Source organism: Balaenoptera borealis, assembly GCF_965194805.1.
Source record: "Balaenoptera borealis genome assembly, chromosome: 16".
NCBI classification, from domain to species: Eukaryota; Metazoa; Chordata; class Mammalia; order Artiodactyla; family Balaenopteridae; genus Balaenoptera; species Balaenoptera borealis.
The window spans coordinates 15,253,380-15,275,524 of record NC_138872.1 but is presented as its reverse complement, the minus strand read 5'-3'; the positions used below and the strand labels follow the sequence as shown (position 1 = coordinate 15,275,524).

At 42.5% G+C, this 22,145-nt stretch overlaps 1 protein-coding gene across 3 annotated transcripts in view; it reads right to left on the bottom strand.

Annotated features, from left to right (window-relative positions):
• Positions 1-920: 920 nt before the first annotated feature.
• Positions 921-22,145, bottom strand: part of WFDC8 (WAP four-disulfide core domain 8) — a 123,555-nt gene continuing 102,330 nt past the window's right edge. For all 3 annotated transcript variants that reach the window (XM_082361820.1, XM_082361821.1, XM_082361819.1), the window contains 6 exons: positions 14,930-15,021; positions 10,981-11,090; positions 6,680-6,820; positions 4,601-4,768; positions 2,318-2,458; positions 921-1,358 (listed from right to left, as the gene is read on the bottom strand). In XM_082361820.1, the coding sequence (XP_082217946.1) occupies positions 1,219-1,358; positions 2,318-2,458; positions 4,601-4,768; positions 6,680-6,820; positions 10,981-11,090; positions 14,930-15,021 (792 nt within the window). In that variant the 3' untranslated portion in view covers positions 921-1,218. The remainder of the gene's footprint in view (positions 1,359-2,317; positions 2,459-4,600; positions 4,769-6,679; positions 6,821-10,980; positions 11,091-14,929; positions 15,022-22,145) is intronic.

Sequence of the window (22,145 nt, the reverse complement as noted above, 5' to 3'; positions counted from 1 at the left end):
GTCCCTATTGATATCTTAGTATCTCTTTGTTTCTGTGGGTCTCCCATGGTCCCTATGTCTCTTTCCCTCTCCCACACTTGCCTCCCACCCTCTCTTTTCTCTTTGGGTCGCTCATATTCTTTAACGAAGACACAAGGGTAAAGATACTGCCACAGAGTGAGGTGGGGTGGAGGAAGCAGGCTGATAGCAGAGCTTGCAGATAGTGTTTGTCAAGGTTGTGTTGTTCTGAGAGCAGGAGAGAATGTCAGAGTTTGTAGGGGGCATCTACCATCTGGTGCAAACTCCCTGTTGTCTGAGGAGGAACTCTGAAGGGAGGAGACCTGCCTGAGAGACTACAACTCAATAAAGGTCAATAACACAGCAGACGTTCTGGTTTCTAACTGGACTAGACGAGGGGCTGTGGGAAAGAGAGAGTGAGAGAGTGCTGGAGGACTTGCAGTTTTCCTTCAGCCACAGAACCCACGACACAAGCCAATCAGTCCTGGTTGAGGTAGAGACATTCTTCAAAGAGTAAATGTCATCTGTAGGGTCCCTATTTCCTTCCCTAAATAGATGCTGCACTTTGGGGCAAAGCTTTATTCTCCAACTGTCTTACCTGATGGAGAAGCCAGACAAAAACCAGCCTTATCATCAGTGACTGACTCTATGGTCACAAAATTTAGGATCACAGATAGAGTCCCTATGGAAGCTATCATGTGGGTGTCATCCTATTGACAGTAATATTCTTAGCTAGGAATGCCTGAGGCACTCACACAACCCATGTTTACTCATGCAGAGCCCCACAGACATTCCTTCCACCACCACCAGGGCAGCTATAAATGGATAAAGAGGAAACAACCCAAGGGCGATAAAACCTACTTACCCCAAACCCAACAACAAATGTCATTTTATACAGCAGGAGACATTGAGTTAAAGTAAAGAACTGGACAGGGACAGATGCCATTGCCTTTATTTTCAACATTATTTCAGAGGTTCTACATAATATAAAAAAAGACAAAAAATTTTTTTAAGTAAGTCATGAGGTTGGAAAAGAGTCAAATTTATCATCATTTTCAGATGATATGATTATATATAAAATCAAAGTAACCCCATTAAATATTTTTATACTTAATAAGACAATTTGGCAAAGTAGTTGGATGCAAGACAAAATTGATAGCTTTTTACTATACTACTCATAATTAATTACTTTAATGATAACATTTTAAACTTACTAACTATTCATTTTAGGGATTCCAGGCACTTCAGTCCACAGAGCGAACAGCACTTCGTTGTCAATGGGCAATCATCATCCTGCAGGCACCTGGGTTTCTCAATCCTGGAACATGTCGGCGGCTTGTGTGGGCAGAAACCTGCTTTGACTTTATGGGGTAAAACAAGACACTTGACCTTGAAATACTTGACCACAGTTTGAGACAAATTGGGGGAATCTTGGGAACCCTAAACAAGGTTTTCTTCTGATTAAGCCTCTTATCCTTCCCCTTAGAGTAACAATAGAGGAGAGTAGGCAGAGTATCAACTTTCTATTTGATAAATAATTTTAATAATTATTTGAGGAACATCAAAAAGTCTTGCCATCTCTGATTTATAAAATCTGATAGGATCCCTGACTGCCCCTATAAAATTGATAGATTTGGGTTATCTAATCCCAGAGTACCAGAAGCAAGAGTATTAGAGAGCACTAAGAATTTCCTTGTTTTATAAACTGTAGAAATTGAGGACCATATAGGGGGAAGTGAGTTGCCTAAGGTCACACAGAAAACCAGTAGGAAAGTTGAAGTGAGTTGAAAAGCCTTTGACTCCTTCCACCATACCATGCTATTCCTCAAAACACCGACAATTCCTGGGACAAGACCATAGTATCTTAGCACTGCATGGGGGAATGAACAGTATCCCTAGAGGCTGGAGAGTTCACTTCTACCCCAACAGCATTTTGCTACCCATCTTTTCCCCAGCACACCTTACATGAAGTGCCGTGCAGACATAAGGACTTATTAGGATTATACCTAATGGTTATGAATTTTTTTGCATGAATAAGTGGATATTGTCACCTTGTAGGTCGTTGAAGAATGAGGCTTGGAATAAATAAGTTTTCACTGAGAAAAATGAAGAGGCTACCATGCATGACTGGCTTGGAAGAATAGCACAACAGTCTCCCAAAGTCAAGAGGGCAACAGGAGAGCAGTGGTTGGGCTTTAAATGGGGAAAGTTTCCCAAGAGACCTCTGGGTAACCTAAGGGGCATCCCCCACTCCATGGGACAGCATGGCATTCCTAACATATGCCCAGTAGACTTTGCGAGGTATAACCCTAGTCCTCACCTGTCCAGGCCACGGCACAATCAAAGCCACACATGGATTCACAACATTTTTCATTTGGGGGGCAATCGAAGTCACCCTTACACGAAGCTGAACACTCCATACGGTTCTTGAAAGGGAAGAGTGGGCACTGCCCATCCTTGACTGAAACGAGAACGATGTGAGCTCCTTCAAACCCCACCCCCTCCCATCACCCTTCAAATAGGTTTTCCTTCTCTTCAAAACTAGTACCTCTTTCTGTGACATGGGTCATTCCACCCTGTCCACAGCCATCTCTAGTAGGCTGTGGAGGAATGAAATGCCTCACCGTATCATGAGATGCAGTAGAAAGAGAGTTAAGCTTGGTGTTTGAAGCCCCAAAGTAAAGTCCCCATCCTGCCACTTAACGAGTGATTTCAGTTTCCTTCTCTATAAGATAAGATTAATTATGTGAAATCCACACAAATCAATGTAAGTTATTTTAGGGCATGTGCTTTACTTTGAATGAATGACATGACCTGACACATTTTGAAAGAATCATTGTGGCCACTGTGTTCATAACAGACTGTAAGAAGGGAAGGACAGAAGCAAGGAGATCTGTTAGGAGGCCGTTGCAGTAATCCAGGTAAGAAGATAGCACCTCAGGTTAGGGTGACAGCTGTGGAGGTGGTAAGAACTGGTCAGATTCTGGATCTCTTTGCCAGGTAGATCTAAAATGACTTCTTAATAAAGGATGTTGATTGAGCAAGAGAGGCATAATTCAGAAGTTTTTTCTAACCAAGATGGGGAGAACAATGGATAGAGCAGGTTTTTTCTAACCAAGATGGGGAGAACAATGGATAGAGCAGGTTTTTTCTAACCAAGATGGGGAGAAGAGTGGATAGAGGTGGGAGAGCAAAGACAAGGGGTTCAGTTTTAGACAAGCTAAGTGTGAGGTATTCGTGAGATCCAGATGGAGGTGTAGAGTAGGCAACTGGAGTGTGGGAGTCAGATTTGGGCTGGAGATACAACTTTGTGGGTCACTAGGACATATATGGTATTTAAATCAGTTCTTCAGGATTCTGTACCTGTCTCCTTTTATCCTCATCTGATTGCAAATTCTATGACAGCAGCAAGTGTTTCTTTTCTCTTTTTCCTTCTTCTGCTCCTCTTCCTTCCCCGCCTCCTCCTCCTCCCTTCACCCTCATCCTCACCCTCACCCTCTCCTTCCCCTCCTCTTCCTTATTCTTGCTTCAAACCTAAATTTCCTGCAAACCAGCCCAGGCTCTTTTCTCTGACCTCTTTTTCCTTCTGGCTCCTGAGAGAAGGCCAAGGTCTTGTCCACAGCGTCATGATTCTTTACCACCTTCCACAAAGGGAAGCTTGTAGTCCTCATTGCAGACCACAGGATTTCCTTGGCCATTCAGGCTCACTGGGCCCATGGAATTAAAATTCCAGCTCTACTCCTGACCCACTGTGAATCCTTGGGCAACTAACTTTACCTCTCTCCCTTTACACTTTTCAGCCTGCCTCACAGAATCTGAGGTCAAAATTTTAATGCTGCCTTGTAAATCGCACAATGCTGCATTTTGAATATCAGTGGTCACCATCTCAGTTGTTACCATTTAGTAAGCCCCCACAACTATACAGCACCATGTCAAATCTTTGTGTCCTTGGCCATATATAATCCTATCAACAACTCAGTGAGATATTTGCTATTATTCCAATATTACAGGGAAGGGAACTGAAACTCAAAGAGGTGAAGAACTTTGTAGTAAGGGGGAAAAGTAGGATTTCTATCCAGGTCATTTGGCTCCTAAGCTCTGTAGCACACTGTCACCCAACATTAGTGGTGATGATGGCCATTGTATATACTAAGGAATTAATCCACAGCCTTTGCCTTTACCCCACTCTACTCCATGCTCTACCCCTATTCCATGGGATTCCAGAGCTGGCCTGTCTATGCTTCATTCTTGGGTTAAGTCCTCAGGTAATACTCAGCAGGCCAATGCAATGAGGAAATACCTGTTTCCAAAGGGTAGACCTGACTCTCAGGTCCCACTGGCCAAAGTTTATCAACAGTTGATGTGCACTGTCTCATTTTTTGGCACAACTCCATTAGGTAAATACTATTATTATCCCCATTTTATGACAAGAAAACTGAAACTCATAAATGTAGGCAACTGATCTAAGACTACCCAGCCAGTGAATGACACAGCAGAGACTTGAATGAAGGCAGTTTAACCTCAAAGCCTGAGTCTACAACTGGGCTGGTATACTATTTCTCGTTAGACAAGGCCCGCAGATTGCCAAGGGTATGAGTCTTACCAGTTGATGAACAGGCCGTCATGCAGTCTTCCCTGTTGGAAAAGTTGTTGGCATTCCCAAGGCAGCCTCCATAATTAAAGGCTTTGCATACACGCCTTTTAGTGTGAAAATACCAGTGCTTGACTGTATTCTTACATTTTCCTCGGTCCAAGGGTAGCATGCAGGGTTCTAAGGGCAGGAAGCAGAGAGGGAAGAACATAAATGGTAGCCAAAAAAGGAAGGCGTCAGGTCCTCAGCTTCTGTATGGTTCACGGTGTTATCATCCAAGTCATAGAAAGAGCCATGGTCAGTAAAAGTTCTGGTCCTAGCTGCATATGATTACTGTATGTTGCATAACATCTCTGAGCATCATTTCTACCTTGCAAAGGACATAACAAAGAGCATATAAGAATGATTTGGAGCTGATCTTTCTTCTTCACCGCTCTGAGCTTTGAAAGAGCAAGACTTGTTCAAGAACAATATCCAAAGTGCCTAACAAAGTGCCTGGCACATGGAAAGAACGAGATACTGAGAAAGAAAAAAAGCAGTCCCTCATGTCTGGAAATTGATCTGATGCTCACAGCTAAGCCATGTTGTTCTCCTGTTAGACATAAACAATCTCACAGGACATCTACATCACACAAAGTCACTTTGAGATGATATAGTGGGACCAAAATAGATCACTGTAAAACCCACAAAATACCAAACACCTATGAGTGATTTGTGCTTCTCTACCAATTACAGCTTTATCCTCATTCTAGCCTGCCCGCTCTATAGATGAGATTCACTCGGATTCTCTATCACAGAATTGTCCCCACTTTCTGACAGCACCTAATCTAGGGCAAACCCCCACTTCCTTATATCCTCCCCCAAACTACCCAATCAAAACCTCAATCTTGGGCTTCCCTGGTGGCACAGTGGTTGAGAATCTGCCTGCTAATGCAGGGGACACGGGTTCGAGCCCTGGTCTGGGAAGATCCCACATGCCGCGGAGCAACTAGGCCCGTGAGCCACAACTACTGAGCCTGCGCGTCTGGAGCCTGTGCTCCGCAACGGGAGAGGCCGCGACGGTGAGAGGCCCGCGCACCGTGATGAAGAGTGGCCCCCGCTTGCCACAACTAGAGAAAGCCCTCGCACAGAAACGAAGACCCAACACAGCCAAAAATAAATAAATAAATTAAAAAAAAAAAAAAAAAACTCAATCTTGGGGCTTCCCTGGTGGCACAGTGGTTGGGAGTCCGCCTGCCAATGCGGGGGACACGGGTTCATGCCCCGGTCCGGGAAGATCCCACATGCCGCGGAGCGGCTAGGCCCGTGGGCCACAACTACTGAGCCTGCGCGTCTGGAGCCTGTGCTCCGCAACGGGAGAGGCCGCGACGGTGAGAGGCCCGCGCACCGCGATGAAGAGTGGCCCCCGCTCGCCTCAACTGGAGAAAGCCCTCGCACAGAGGCGAAGACCCAACACAGCCAAAAATAAATAAATTAATTAATTAATTAAAAAAAAAAAAAACCTCAGTCCTGTAGTAGATTCCTCCTAACAGCTTCTTCCTGAGACGCCTCACATTGTCTTTGGTGAACATTCTCCCTCATTGCAACAAGTAATAAAATCAACTTGTTCAACGACAGGTCCATTCCTGGTGATCTTTGGCAAAGTGCATTGAAAATAGTTATTCGTTGAATGAATGAATCTATATAAAATGCACAGTTCCCTATTATTAGATACTTTGAGTTACCACAAAACCTCCTTGAAGGCCAAAGAATCAGAAAACACCCCCAGCCTCTGCGTTGACTGAGGTTTATACTTGCCACAGTGCCAATTATACTCGCTTGACACATAGTGACCATGCAGCAAGTATTAATCACTGTGAATGATTGAACACTGGACCAAAGAAGACTAACATCAATAGTATCAGTTGATGTCCACCATGCCTAGACTCATTGTTTGTGTTTGAGGGTTAGGAGTCCCATTAGAGAAAGAGAAAAGCTTGAACTCTGGCCTCTTTGTCCTACCATTCAAGAGAATCGTTCCACCAATTCTGGACAGAGCAGGAAGTAGGACACCTCACAAGGCACCCCTGCTCTCAGACTGGATGCCAGTACCTTCATACGGATCCATGCACTTCTTCCCACAGGCAAAAGAGCAGCACTTCAGGTGTTCATCGCAGTTGAAATCTGTTTTGCACAAGTCTGGGGCTTTAGTACTACAGGTGAGCCTTTCTTGGGGGCACACTCCTGGCTTCTCTGTAAGAAAGAAATGTCCAAATTCACATCTTTTGAGGGTTTCAGCTCTTCTCCTCCCATGAAAAAAGTGAATAGTGGAATTCTTTCAGCCCTATCCTCTACCTTCAATTCTCAGTTCTCACTCTGCTTGTATTTAGGGACTAGGTCTGCCTCACCACTCTTAGCACATTTAAGTAGATCTGAATCAGGAATCTGTGCCCAGGTAAAACCAAAGGGGAAGCATCTTGGTCACCATAAGTTTGTTTTTGAAATCTATCAGTGTGTTTCTGTTTTGTAAATAAGTTCATTAATATCTTTTTAAAAATTAGATTCCACATACGAGTGATACCATATGATACTTGTCTTTGTCTGACTTACTTCACTTAGTATGATAATCTCTAGGTCCATCCATGTTGCCGCAAACGGCATTATTTCATTCTTTTTATGGCTGAGTAATGTTCTGTTGTATATATGCACCACATCTTCTTTATCCATTCAGATTCCAGGGCAGAGGGTTATATAGGGACCAAGACCCTTGCCTTAAATTCAGGAGTTCCTTTCTCCTCTTAAAACTAATTATTTTAATGCCTAATTCCTCTGCCTCCTGTATCTTAGTTGATAAGGGAAATTAAATAGTGAGGAGTGGTGGAAATAGGAGTCAGGAGGCCTGATTTTTGTTCTTGACTCCTTGTGAACTCAAGACCAAGCTGAGTTCTACCGTATGACTTTGCAGTTATCGCTCAAGGGGAAGAAATGGTGGAGTGGAAAGAGCACTATAAATAAGACAGCTCTGGCTTCGGAGCCTGACTCCACCACAACAGCTAAAAAATCTTGGGGAAAATCTCTTCCTTTGTCTGAGTTATAAATTTCCCATCTGTGAAATGAGAATTATAATCTCTACCTTACAAGCCGTTTATAAGAATTAAAATGGTGGAGTAAGAAGACCCTGAGCTCACCTCCTCCCACTGGCACACCAAAATTACAACTCTTTACACAACAACTATGGATGGGAAAGACCGGAAGACTAGCAGAAAAGATCTTCTACAACTAAAGATATAAAGAAGGAACCACAATAAGATGGGTAGGAGGGGTGGAGATATATACTCAAGACATACGCTCCCGGGTGGGCAACCCACAAACAGGAGGATAATTACAATTGCAGAGATTACCACCAAGGAGTGTGGGGTCTGGACCCCACATTGGGGTCCCCAGCACAGAAGTCTTGTACCAGGAAGAAAGCCCCAGAATGTTTGGCTTTGAAGGCCAGTGGGGCTAACTTTCAGGAGAGCCAGAGGACTGTGAGACATAGAGATTCCACTGTTAAAGGGCTCATACAAAATCTCACATGCTCTGGGACCCAGGGCAGAAGCAGCAGTTTGAAAGGAGCCTAGGTCAGAACCACCTGCTGATCTTGGAAAGCCTCCCATAGAGGCAGGAGGCAACTGGAGCTCACCCTGGGGACATAGACACTGGGGGCAGCCATTTTTAGGAGCTTGTTCTACCACGAACACACTGGTCCTGGAGAGCATTATTTTGGAATCCTCCCTCTAGTTTATTAGCACAAGGACCCAGCTCTGCCCACCAGCCCGTTGGCACCAGCACTGGGACCCCATAGGCCAAGTGGCTAGCCAGGCAAGGATACAGCCTCATCCACCAGCAGGCCAGATGCCTTAAGACCCCCAGATCCCTCAGCCAACTCAGGACCTGGCCCTGTCCACCAGACGGCCCTGGGCCCAGCCCTCCTACAGTAGTGAATTAGCACTAGCCCTGGGACCCCAAGCACCCTGCAGCCAGAGACCCAGGGATGAAGTTCCACCCACTAGTAGGCAGGCACCAGCTCCAAAACCACCTGGGTCCCTTCCCCACCCACCAGCAAGCCAAAACAACTCCAAGAACCCAGGGCTCTGCAGCCAGAGACCCTGGGAACCAGCTCCACCCACCAGTGAGCCAGCACTAACCCCAGGAACCCCCGGCCTCAGCCATGATGTATGTAAGTCATATCATTATGCTTATCCAGTGTTGTATGTCAATTATATCTCAATAAAACTAGAAGGAAAATAAAAGAAATAAGATGATACCCATAATGCACTTGTCACAGTGCCCAGTACCTGGTAAGAGCTTGGCAGATATGGGTTTGCTGTCTTCCTTTTTAGGGCTGGACATGGCTTCCCGATTTCAGTGTTGGTAGCAGACAGAATTCTAAAGTTGTACCCCCAAGATTCCCATTCTCTGGTTATGGAATAAAACACTAATTTAGATACTGCTGTGAAGGGATTTTGTGATAAAGTTAAAGCCCTAAGTCTGTTGACCTTAAAACACAGAGATTATCTGAGAGGTCCTGATCCAGTCTGTTGAGTCCTTTAAAAAGAAGATTTTTTTCTGATTGGTGGAGAAGAAGAGGTCAGAGAGATTCAAAGTATAAGAGGAATCTAACCTGCTATTCATAGCTTTGAAGATGGAGGAGGCAAATTGCCCAGGAATGAGGGTGACCTCTAAAAGTTGACAGCCAGTAAGGAAACCTCAGTCCTACAGCTGCCAGGAGTGATTCTGCTAACAACCAGTGAGCTGGGAGGAGAACCCTGAGTCCCATATGAGAATGGCAGCTTTGATGGACATCTTAATTTCAGCCTGGTGAGAACCTGAGCAGAGAACCTCAACACATCTTGCCAGACTTCTGACCTACAGGTAATTTGTTACGCAGCAGCAGACAGCTGATACAATGCTTAATGTGGCTCCATGTCTCTAAACTTAGCATCTTTCTGGTGGAATCTGACCAGAGAGACATAATTCTTTTGGATACTATTGAACCTTGGAATTACAGAAGTTTAGATTTAAAAAGACCATATTTATCATTGGTATCAACTTCCTAATCGCATAGGTTGACAACAACAAAAAAAGAGGTCAAATAGGATAATATAGTGAATTGAGGGCAAGTCTGGGACTTCAAAGCCATGGCTCACTCCAGAAGCTCCAGTTCTTTGGTGAGGACTGGCCACTAAGAATTTTAGTGCTTTCCAACTATATTTTACTACCCTTAATGCACACTCCAAAGACGGCCTGAAGCTAAGAAGAGTAGATGGTGTCTTCTGTCATTCCTCAACTTATACTTTCCGGGACATCACATCCATTCCCACAATCCCAACTGTGATTCCCATAGCTCCCTCCAGACCTATCCTCTCTTCCAAGCTAAAGACCCTTATATCCAACTGCCTGGTGAAAACACCATTTGGGCATCTAATAAACACCTCTGTTCCAACATGTTTAAAATGGAACTAATCACATATGTGGAATCTAAAATATGGCACAAATGAACCTATCTACAAAACAGAAACAGACTCATAGACACAGAGAACAGACTTGTGGTTGCCAAGGGGATGAAGGGGAGGGAGAGGGATGGACTTGGAGTTTGGGGTTGGTAGATGCAAACTATTACATTTAGAATAGATAAACAACAAGGTCCTACTGTATAGCACAGGGAACTATATTCAATATCCTGTGATAAACCATAATGGGAAAGAATATTTAAAAAGAATGTATGTCTGTGTATAACTGAGTCACTTTGCTGTACCGCAGAGACTGGCACAACATTGTAAATCGACTATATTTCAATGAAAAAAATAATAATAAAATAAAACAGAGCTAGCATCTCCCCATGCCCAAGCAGCACCTTCTCTCTGTTCCCATCTTGATATTTGGCATCCACAGTTCTAATCTGTTATCAGAACCCTGAGATTCAATTCCCCTCGCTCACCATCACCCCAGCATCCTATCAGTCATGGACTTGGGTCAATTCTACCTCCTAAATCTCTCTCCAAATCCCATCTCCTCTCGCTCTTTGCTACCACTTCTTCAGGGCAGCTCCTGACCTCCTCCCATCTCTCCCCTCAACTACTGTACCAGCCTCCTCACTGGTCCTCTGTCCTCAGTCTCCTGCCTAGTGATTGATGAATTTTCAAAAATTAAACCTGGACAAGACACATATCAGGAAAAGTTCGGGGAATAATTTGGTGGGGTGGGGAGCAGGTAAGGGAAGACTTGAAGGGCTCAGAGTGGGTGAGTAGGGCTAGTTCTCTGAAACCACAGTAGAAGTGGCCTCATCTGACACGAGTCCTTGCTTCATGTCTAATCCTCAGTCCCCAAGAACACCTCCTAAAGAACAGCTGAAGCTTTTATGAACCCACGTTTGACTCTGCGGCCTGGTGATGCAGATGTCTGCTCCAAAGAGAGGGAGAGAAGCAGCAGGAGAGCGACATTCCTCCAGGAGAAGGTGGAGCTTGGGAGAGGAAGGTGCCTGTGGAGGGGGGTGAGAAGAGGGCAGGGATTAGGCGCAAGCCAGAGAGAGACACAAGCATCTGCAGAGGAAGCTTAGGGATGATCCACCAATTTCCTCAGTTCATAGATGAGAAAACCAAGATGCATCATGTGAGGTCACGTGGCAAGTAGGGCAGGATCTTCAGTCCCAGGACCCTCCCAGTAGCCCCACACTCTGCCGGGCGGGATGCTGTACGCTATCTACCCAGACGCTGGCCCATCATCTTGCTCCTGGGTGAGAGGCCACACATGAAAGATCACAGGGATTTTTCTGGAAGAGTTGCAGGGCTGATTTGCCCACAATCACTCCTGGGGCAGACCCAGGCACTAAGTGAGAATTTTTCTTTGCTCCACTGAACAAGAAACTGATGGTATGGGATTTTCAGGAAGGCCTGGGCATATCCCATTAGGTTTTAGTGCCCCAAGTGCCAAAAAGATCCCAGATGACCTTGGGTTAACAAAGGGCTGCCTCTTATTCCTTCTGGTGTTATACAAGCCTAGGAGCTTATGATACTTTCAGACAACCACATAAACAGACATCTTCCCCCACTCACTCAAGCCTCCATTTTCTATATGCCTCTTCCTGGTCTTTACGTATATTGTTTTAGTAATGTGAAGAACTGATAATGTCTTACTGCATTACCTCTCTTGGAGGAAATGCATTTCAAAAATAGCAAGAGAGGGAGGAAGGAAGAAAGGGAGGAAGACATAAAGGAAGGGGGGTGAGAAGAGAGAAGGAGAGAGAGTCTTTATGCCACAGTATGCATCTGTATTATTGGGAGAACTTCAGACACTGAGAAAGAGGTAATCTTTTCCAGATCTCCTGAACCCACACTATATGGCTGCCTAAAAGTAAAGACCTGTGGTAATTTATCACCTTTTTTTTTCAGAATTCTAACCCTGTATCCTCCCCAAATTTTACAATACTGCCTGGACTGTTCAGTAATGGGAATTATGGCCCCAAACACAGGGATCTTGATTTTGGTCACTAGTAGCTATAGCTATGTCTTAGATCTTCAGTTTCCTCATCTAGAAAATGGGAATAATACAATCTACCTAGAAGCTTTGTCTCATTGTGAGTGTTAGACAAGATGGCGTGAAGATTATTTATGAAGTGGTATGCAATGGTCAAAAATTTCATGTTTGGAGTTGGACCTGAGTTCACTTCCAGGATCTCTCACATACCAGCTATGTGGTCCCATTGGCTCGGTCACATAACCTCACTGAGCCTCAGTTTTTCTTAAAGGAAATAATAATAACACCCACTTCATAGACCTGAGAATTAATTGAACGATTGTGTAAAGCATGATGACTGGCATATAATTAGTGCTTAATATATTTTAGTCAGTAAACAACACAGTGAATGCAAAAAATGGTACCTATTACCTTTTTAGCTTTTGAGTCTGCTAGTCAAAGACTGTATATCATTACTTCTGTTCCCCCAAAAGATTAGGCAAAAAGCCCTATGATGCCTTAAATTCTTATGATCAAGTCACCCTTTTGGTTTGAAATTTTACCACTTAACCTAGTAACACCTATTAACCACTCTTGAAAGTTAGTTGATCAGATTAGCCTGTAGTCAATTAGTAGGAAGCAGAGCTCCTGGGATGGGGTAAAGGGAGGGATGTAGATTAATAAGATTGCCAAATATAATACAAGCTGTCCAGTTATAATTTTTAGTATATATATCCCATGCAATGTAAGGACTGTGGTTATACTAAAAATTATTCATTGTTTATCTAACATTCAAATTTAATTGGTCATTATGTATTTGTATTTGTTAAATCAGGCAACTTTAAAACAGAATAAATCCATTTCCATTGGAGGGGGATTTGCTTGGGCAAGAGAATTAGAATTCAGAAGTGTGATGGTTGCCACAGGGATGTGTATTGGAACATTTATCCCAACTGAAAAATGAATTCAGTCTTTTTATGGGAGAAAGTCATCTGATTTGGCTGATTGAGGACTGATTTTCCAATTAGATGATTTGGTTAACATTTTTCCATAAATATAGTGAGTTAAATCTGTAGCATCAAAGATTTTTTAAAATATATTTAGAGAATGCAATAAGATCAATGCATTTTATGAAATATATGTTATCAAAGTCTACCAAGTTAATAGTATTCAAACTTTCCAACATTTACAGAATGTATAAGATTACATAAGGTGTCTAAGTAAAAGAGTAATGGGTGTAAGCAATAACATTCTTGATCATTTGGTAAATGCTGGTAAAGCCTTTCCGGTAAACTTTCCAGAAATTAAGAAAATCACTTGTGGTTTGTGATCAGTATTCTAATTATCAGGAAACAAATTATTTTCAAGTGTAAGGTTTCAAATTCTATGCCTTAATAAAAATTGAAAGAGGGGTTAATCAAACTGTTTCTTAATATTCAATTAGATCATTAAATAATTTTTGATTATGCAGTATTATGTGATTTTTGGCTACTTGCTAGAGGTTCAAAGCACCAAGCGACATACTTATAACAAAACTCCTTTTGTTTCCCTGTACTTACGTTTCATTAAGGGATGCATTACCTAAGGAATTTTGTTTATCAATAAATTTTTTAATTTATCTGTAGTTTCAATGTATTTATTTATATATTCATTATTATTATGTTATTTAAATAACGAATGGAATGAAAACTCAATCCAGAAGAAAACATTTTATTCCTAAGGTCTTACGGTCACAGTAAATGAAAAAATTAAATTTTAATTTATACTCATGTTCTTATTGCATAGCAGTGTGAAAAGGTCATGAATAAAAGGCTTTTGAGCATAAGATTGTATTTCATCAGGTTAAAAGCCTGTGGGGTAAGAGGAAAGGAAATAGCAGTTGAAGGAGAAGAAAAAGTGTTTTAAATTTTCCTACTGTTCAAGTGCTTTTCACATATTTTTTAAATGAATGATGGTGGGTATCAAATTAGTATGGTGTTTTGGTTCATTTGTTAAAGTTATGTAGCAGATTTTTAAAAATATTAATATTTACAGCATGTTTGCGTAATGCATTTGAGATTCATTCGTGTTGTGGTGTGTTGTTTGTACCATTTTATTGCTGAGTCATAGTCCTTTATATGGATGTCCCACAGGTTGTTTATCCATTCACTGGTTAATGGACATTTGGGTTTTTTCCAGTGTGGGTGATTATGAATAAACCCCCTACAAACATTTGCATACAGGTTTTTGCATGCACATCAGCTATCGTTTCTCTTGGGTAAATACCAGTGAGTGGGATTGCTGGGTTATATGACAAGTATATGTTTATAAGAAACTGCCAAGCTGTTTTCCAAAGTGGCTGTACCATTTTGCATTTCCACTAGTAGTGGATGAGAGTTCCACTTGTTCCACGTACTTGCTAGCACTTAGTATTGTAAAAATTTTTTTTTATTGAAGTATAGTTGATTTACAATGTCATGTTAGTTTCAGGTGTACAGCACAGTGATTCAGTTATACATATATATATATATATATATGTTCTATATATATCGGTTAAGACAAAATATTGAGTATACTTCCCTGTTCTATATAGTAGGTCCTTGTTGGTTATCTATTTTATATATAGTAGTGTATATATGTTAATGTAAATGTTTTAATTTTAATCATTCTAAAGATGCATAGTGGTAAGACTGCAAGACATTTTAAGAGATTAAAGTAATTAGCTTAAATTTCTGGGACACTAAGAATCTAAGTCACCCAGAATGGTGGCAGGGAGATTTCTGCTATTTCCCAGCTTTCCTTAGGACAGTTTCAAACCCAGTGCAATCCTTGGTTCCTGAGCCTGGTTGGTCAGGAGTTTCCCCAGAGCCCCATCATTGAACCTACCTCTTTGCCCAGCTTCCCCTCGTGGCAGAGATTGCTCTTGGCAGTAAACTGAGGAGCATTTTGCAATCAAAAGGTCTACAGATGTCCAGGAGCTGGGGGAACATGTGAATTTCCAGGTTACAATCTTTGGAACTACAGGTAAAGGCCCCACTAAGACTCCACTACGTCCCACTATGCTATTGCTTCCCTACTGGGAGCAAACCCAGCCCTGTTTCCATGGCTGAGAGCTCCTTGTTCACATATTCCTCATCCCAATGGCGTGGTGTGTCTCCTGCATGGCTACTCAACCAGGAACGTTCCTTGAGCCTCGGTCCCTGAGCAGAAGACCGTGAGGAGGACAATTAGGTCTGTGGGTCTCTTCAATACACCTTGCCCTAAGTTCAGGCAGAGTACATAGATGTCTCTTCCAAAGACCTAACCTTCTAAATAACTCCTACTCAGTGATCTACATTCTGATACTGAGGAAGGGCAGTCTCTAAGGGTGGAGTGCAAAGCACTGTATATCTCCGTAGTGTGGTTTAAATATCTTAAATCTTTCTAATTCTTTTGTCTCTAACCTATCAATAATTGAAAAAGGTGTGTTGAGGGCTCTCAATACAGCCATAGATTTCTCAATTTATGCCTGCAATTTCATCAGTGTTTGTTTAATATATCCTGATTCTATTGATTTAGGTAAATACAAATGCATTCCTGGTGAACTGAATCTTTTATCATTATATGGTGACCTCCTCTCTATCCCTAAAATAAATATTCATCTTAGAGTTTTCTATTGCCTGATATTAATCGAACTATACCATTTTTTGTTTTGTTTGCAATTACCTAGACTTTTTTCTATCTTTTTGCTTTCAACCTTTCCAGGCATTTATGTGTCTTTTTTTTAATTGAGGTATAGTTGATTTACAATATTATATTAGTTTCACGTGTACAACATAGTGATTCAAATTTTTATAGATTATGCTCCATTTATAGTTACTGGCTATATTCCCTGTGCTGCACAATATATTCTTGTAGCTTATTTATTTTATACATAGTAGTTTGTATCTCTTAGTCCCCTACCCCTATGTTGCCCCTCCCCCTTCCCTCTCCCCATTAGTTACCACTAGTTTGTTGTTTATATCTGTGAATCCTTTTTTTTGGCTGCACCACACAGCTTACGGGATCTTAGTTCCCTGACCAGGGATTGGGCCTGGGCCCATGACAGTGAAAGTGCCAAGTCCTAACCACTGGATCGCCAGGGAATTCCCCAAGTAAGTCTTTTTCTTTTTTGTTATATTCACTAGTTTGATTTTTTTTTTTTTTAGATTTCACATATAAGTGATATCATACAGTGTTTGTCTTTCTCTGTCTGACTTATTTCACTGAGTATAATATTCTCTAGGTCCATCCACATTGCTGCAAATGGCAGAATTTCATTCATTTTTTATGGCTGAGTAATATTCCATTGTATATATATATACCACATCTTCCTTATCCATTCATCTGTTAATGGACATATGGGTTGTTTCCATATCTTGGCAATTGTAAATAATACTGCAATGAACTTGGAAGTGCATGTATCTTTTCAAATTAGTGTTTTCATTTTTTCCAGATATATACCCAGGAGTGGAATTGCTGGATCATATGATAATTCTATTTTTAGTTTTTTTGAGAAACCTCCATACCATTTTCCACAGTGGCTGCACCAATTTACATTCTCACCAACAGTGCACAGGTTTCCCTTTTCTCCACATCCTCACCAACATTTGTGGTTTGTAGACTTTTTGATGATAGTCATTCTGACAGGTGTGAGCTGATACCTCATTGTTGTTTTGATCTGCACTTCTCTAACAATTAGCAATGCTGAGCATCTTTTTGTGTGCCTGTTGGTCATCTGAATGTCTTCTCTGGAAAAATGTCTATTCAGACCTTCTACCTAATTTTTGATTGGGTTGTTTGCTTGTTTGTTTGATACTGAGTTGTATGAGCTGTTTGTTTATTTTTGATATTAACCTCTTGTTGGCCATATCATTTGCAAATATTTTCTCCCAGTCCATAGGTTGTCTTTTTGTTTTGTCTCTAGTTTCCTTTGCTCTGCAAAAGCTTTTATATTTAATTAGGTCCCATTTGTTTATTTTTGTTTCTATTTCTTTTGCCATAGGACACAGATCCAAAAAAACATTGTTATGAGTTATGTCAAAGAGTGTTCTGCCAATGTTCTCTTCTAGGAGTTTTATGGTTTCAAGTCTTGCATTTAGGTCTTTAATCTATTTTGAGTTTAGTTTTGTGTGTGGTGTGAGCAAATGTTGTCATTGTTTTATGTGTGCTCTGCTGTTTCTCTTGACTTTTTTCCCCATTTTTCTTGTTTTCTTAAACTGTGTGCAATTTTTTGTGTGTGTGTGAGATCTTATATTTAATGGAACCTTAACTTTAACGGTTTATAATTATGTGATCGAGAAGATCATTTTGGATTGGAAATTGGGATGACTTCTTAGCTTCATGAACTTAGCTGTCCAAATCTCTCCTCAGGTTTCCAAAGTTCTCAGCCAACATTTCTTTACATAAGTTTTCTAACCCTTTCTCCCTCTCTTTTCCTTCCGGGATTCCAACAATACATAGATGTTTTCTTTTAATTGTGTCCCATAAATACTATAAATGTTCTTCATTCTTTTTCATTCTTTTTTCTTTTTGTTCCTCTGATTGGATAATTTCAGTTGATCTGTGTTCTAGCTGACTTCCACTTGGCCATCTCTGCTTTTGAAGCTCTCGGTTCATTTCTCCAATTCTGTCATTGTATTCTTCAGCTCCAAAATTTGTTTGGTCCTTTTTTTTTTTCTTCTTCTTTTCTATCTCTTTGTTGAACTTCTCCTTTTATTCTTATATTGCTTCCTATTTTGTTAAATTTTTTATCCATATTCTCTTGTAGCTCTCCAAGCATCTTTAGAACAAAATTTTTAATTCTCTGTTGGGCAATTCCTGGATTTTCATTTCTTTGGGGCCATTTACAGGAGTTACACTCTCTTCCTTTGGTGGAGTCACAGTTTCCTGATTCTTCATGTTCTCTGTAGCCTTGCTTAGGTATCTGAGCATTTGAAGAAGCAGTCAATAATTCCAGACTTTATTGACTGACTTCAGTAAAGGAAGACTTTCACCCACAAGTAGGGTCATGACTGAAGGTGCTGTGACCCTAGGTCTAGTGGTGCAGGGTACCATATGCAAGGGCATGTAATGGCACCAGGTCCAGAGAGGGCATGATATTTCTTTGGTTCAAGCTGATAGGGTTCACAACATCAACAGCTGTGTGGTCCTTGGCAAGCACAGCAGGGGGCTGCAGTGTGGTCCTTGGCAAGCACAGCAGGGGGCTGCAGTGTGGTCCTTGGCAAGCACAGCAGGGGGCTGCAGTGGCTGCAAAGGCTATTGGAGTCCTCAGCAGCACCTCCAGGTCCAGCAGACAGGGACCAGGGCAAGCAGTGGTGATGGTCAGAGCCAGTGATGTGCATACACTTGGCTTCAGGGGCCAGGTGCAGGTGCTTGTATAGAGGCAGTGGCTGGTGGCAGACACACACATAGTGGTGGGAGCCAGAGCATGCAGCAAGGTCTGGGATCAACTATGGGCTCACTGGCAGCTACAGGGATCCTGGCTGTTGGCATGCACTACCACAGCTGCTGGGTATTACCATGGGTACATGGCGGTGGGAGCCTGTAATAACGGTCGGGCTGGGGGGGGTGCAGTTGCACAGCTGGAGGGGCCGTCTGCAGATGGGTGCAGTGGTGCAGGTCAGTGACTGAAGATAGAGCCTGATCTACGACCACAAGCAGCTGCAGGGGCCCTGGCTGTCAGGTGTGTTCCCCCATGGCTTCACTGCGTCCCCTGGGTCGTGCACACTGCAGTGGAGGCCCTTGACGGGCATCCGACCAGCGGCATGCAAGTGCACAGCTGGAGGGGCCAGCCCGGAGCATGCGCACTGCAGTGAGGGGTCAGCCACGGGGGTCGAGGTTGGCATCTTGCAGTTGTGAAGCTACAGAGGCCTGGGCTGGATACCAGTGCAGTTTCTGGCCTCCACTGGGGACTAAGGGGATAAGGAGTGGGGAGGGACTCAAGTGGCTGGTGTCAGTGTATGCAATACCTGTGCGGCAAAAGCTAGTGAAACCTGCAGGGGTCTGTGGCAGATATGCTGGCCTTTGGTTTCTTTGTGGGTGAAGTCTGCTAGGTTTGTCTGCAGAGCAGGTCACCATCCACCAAGATCACTCCTAGTGTGGGGCTGCTACTGGCGGCCCCTGCTTTCTTCTTTGTTTCTAGCTGTCTCTCTGTGTCTCAGCTTTGCCAGTCTGGGCAGGGTCAAACCGAAGCTGGACTTTTACGAGGTGTCCCAGAAGGCTAGGGAAGTTGGTCACTCACCCTGCTCTTCTTCCTTTTCTGGGGAGGGGAACTCTTTCTAGCTGGGAGAGTTCCTCTCAGTACTGGGTCCTGAGCAATACCAGCTTGGGGGATGGGATGATGTAGGCCGTCCTCCTTTCTCCTTTTTTTAAAATTTTTTTATTGAAGTATAGTTGATTTACAATGTTGTGTTAGTTTCTAGTGTACAGCAAAGTGATTCAGTTATATTTATATTTATATGTAAGATATCACTTATATGTGGAATCTAAAATATGCTACAAAATGAACTTATTTACAAAACAGAAACAGACTCACAGACATAGAGAACAAACTTATGGCTCCCTTCTCTTCTCAGGCGGTCCTTCTCAGGTTTTCTGCGTTGCTCAGTTTTCTTAAGTGGACTCCAGATCTCTCCCAGAGCTGTTTTTGTTCATGGAAAGCTGTCTAATGATTGTTCTTTGTGGGGGAACAGAGGTTGGGGTCCTATGTCACCATTTTATTGACATCATTCTGTATCCATATGTTTTGATATGTCATATTTTCATTCTTCAGTTCAAAATATTTTCTATTTCCTATCATGATTTCATTTTGACCCATGGTTCCTTAGAATTGCCTTGCTTAATTTTTAATCATATGGATAATCTTCCAGTTATTTCATTTTATTTATTTCTAGCTTATTTCCACAGTGGTCAGTTTGAATTTCCACTGTAGTCAGTTTGATTTCAATTTATTGACATTTGTTGAGACATTTTTAATGTTCAAGTGGTCTGGGAAAGAAAGTATATTCCATGGCAATGCTGAATTCTTTTTGATATGTTGATTAGTCACATTTTTATTTATGTTGTTCAAATCTTCTATATCTGTGCTGATTTTGGGGGGTAGGGAGCAGGCGGGTCTTCCTATGTTATCAGTTACGGAGAGAAGTATGTTAAAATTGTCAGCTGGTCAATCATTCTTCTGGCCATGGCAGGCCAGTTTACTAGGGACCAATCGTTCCAGCAAAGACAAAATGAGATCCCCTGGGGGACTCCCAGTCCACACCTTTGAATACCAATCACCACCTACTTCCAGAGTGGGTTAACTCCAGGCTTTGAAGCTAGACAACCAAGTACAAAGGTTCAGTGTGTTCCTAGCACACCTGGGGGTGAATGAGAGTATTCTATCTGCCAAGTGATTCCAGAGATTTTTCTCAACCGCTTCTTCTTCTAATTGTTCAGCAGGGAACAGTTCATTGCTTTTGTCCTAAGGCAATCATCCCCTGCTGGCCCAGGAGAACACTAAGGACCTGTCCTCCATCACGCACCTCACTTAATGTTCTTTCTGCACAGTGCCCCTCCCCAACCTTATTGCCCACCAGACCCCTTCCTTGAAGCACATCTTGGGCCCCTGACATAGACGTATTTCAGGAAACTCAAGTACACAGGTGTTTGGAGAATGGGGTCTGTATATTCATTCATCATCAACTTGCTGAGTGAATTTGAATAGGTTCAGTCACCTGTCCACGCCTGTTTGTTCTCCTTTGCTAATTTTGGCAAACAATACTTATTCTCTGAAGGTTTTATGGGTATAACAACACAGACCAAAAAGGAAAAGTTGGCAAATTAGAAATGCTAGGGTCATAGAACTTAATACCAAACTCATGATCCAGCCTTTTCTGCACATTCATCTGTTGCTATTGGAGGCAGAGGGAGGATAGGGTAGCAAAGCTTTCATGTCTTCAAGTTCCCTTCCCCTCCCCCCCAAGTCTATATTTAATCTGTCGAGAAGGAAAATTAACTATCAGAGGACACAGGGAGGGGGAAGGGCAAACTGGGACGAAGTGAAAGCATGGCATGGACATATAAACACTACCAGATGTAAAATAGACAGCTAGTGGGAAGCAGCCGCACAGCACAGGGAGATCAGCTCAGTGCTTTGTGACCACCTAGAGGGGTGGGATAGGGAGGGTGGGAGGGAGACGCAAGAGGGAGGGGATATGGGGATATATGTATATGTATAGCTGATTCACTTTGTGATACAGCAGAAACTAACACATCATCATAAAGCAATTATACTCCAATGAAGATGTTAAAAAGAAAAAAGAAAATTAACTACCATTTGAGGTATTCCAGTTCCTCCCTATCCTTCAAGGTAGGAACAAGCATCTCTTCTTCCAGGAACCCTGATGCCACAACACATACCAACTCCTCTGTCTTCTATACTTTCACGCACTGACTGCCTGTCCATTGGCTCCTTCTTGTTATGTCCCATCCTGGTTTCTACCTGTTTGGATCATAAGACTTAACCCCTTCTTGGTGTTATATGCCAACAGATAGAGTTAGTGACACCCCCATTTATGTAGACTGGCCCTTGCCACCGTCTTGGGCACATAGTAGGCTATAACCCTCTGAAGGTTGCGTATTCTTTCTAGGAGTATTTACATTTGAAAATATGCCTGTAGATTCCAAATGATTGAATAAATAATGGTAACACATTAGATATTGTCCGGGAAGGAACTAAGGAGGCCAGTGGCATTTCCTTTCCATTCTAGACCATTGGTCCTATCACCTTTAGGTAAGATTACAATTCCATGGATTAGTTAAATCACAGGTCTGAGATAATGGGAGAAAGGTTGCCCCAAGTTATGGGGATCTCAGAGGAACAGTGTTTTCTGTAGCCTTAAGAACATCCAGGGATGTCAGTCAATGGACAAAGAAGAGTAGAATCCAGAATTCTTAGCTAAGGACATCAAGCCCCTAAAGGGTGAGAAGGCAGGGAGATCCAAACTGGGAGGCAGGAGTTGGGGGCTTGGGTAAAGTGGGGCAGGGGTGGTCAGTGAACGAAACGGGGACTATGGAAGAAGAAACAGAGGTCTGGTTTACT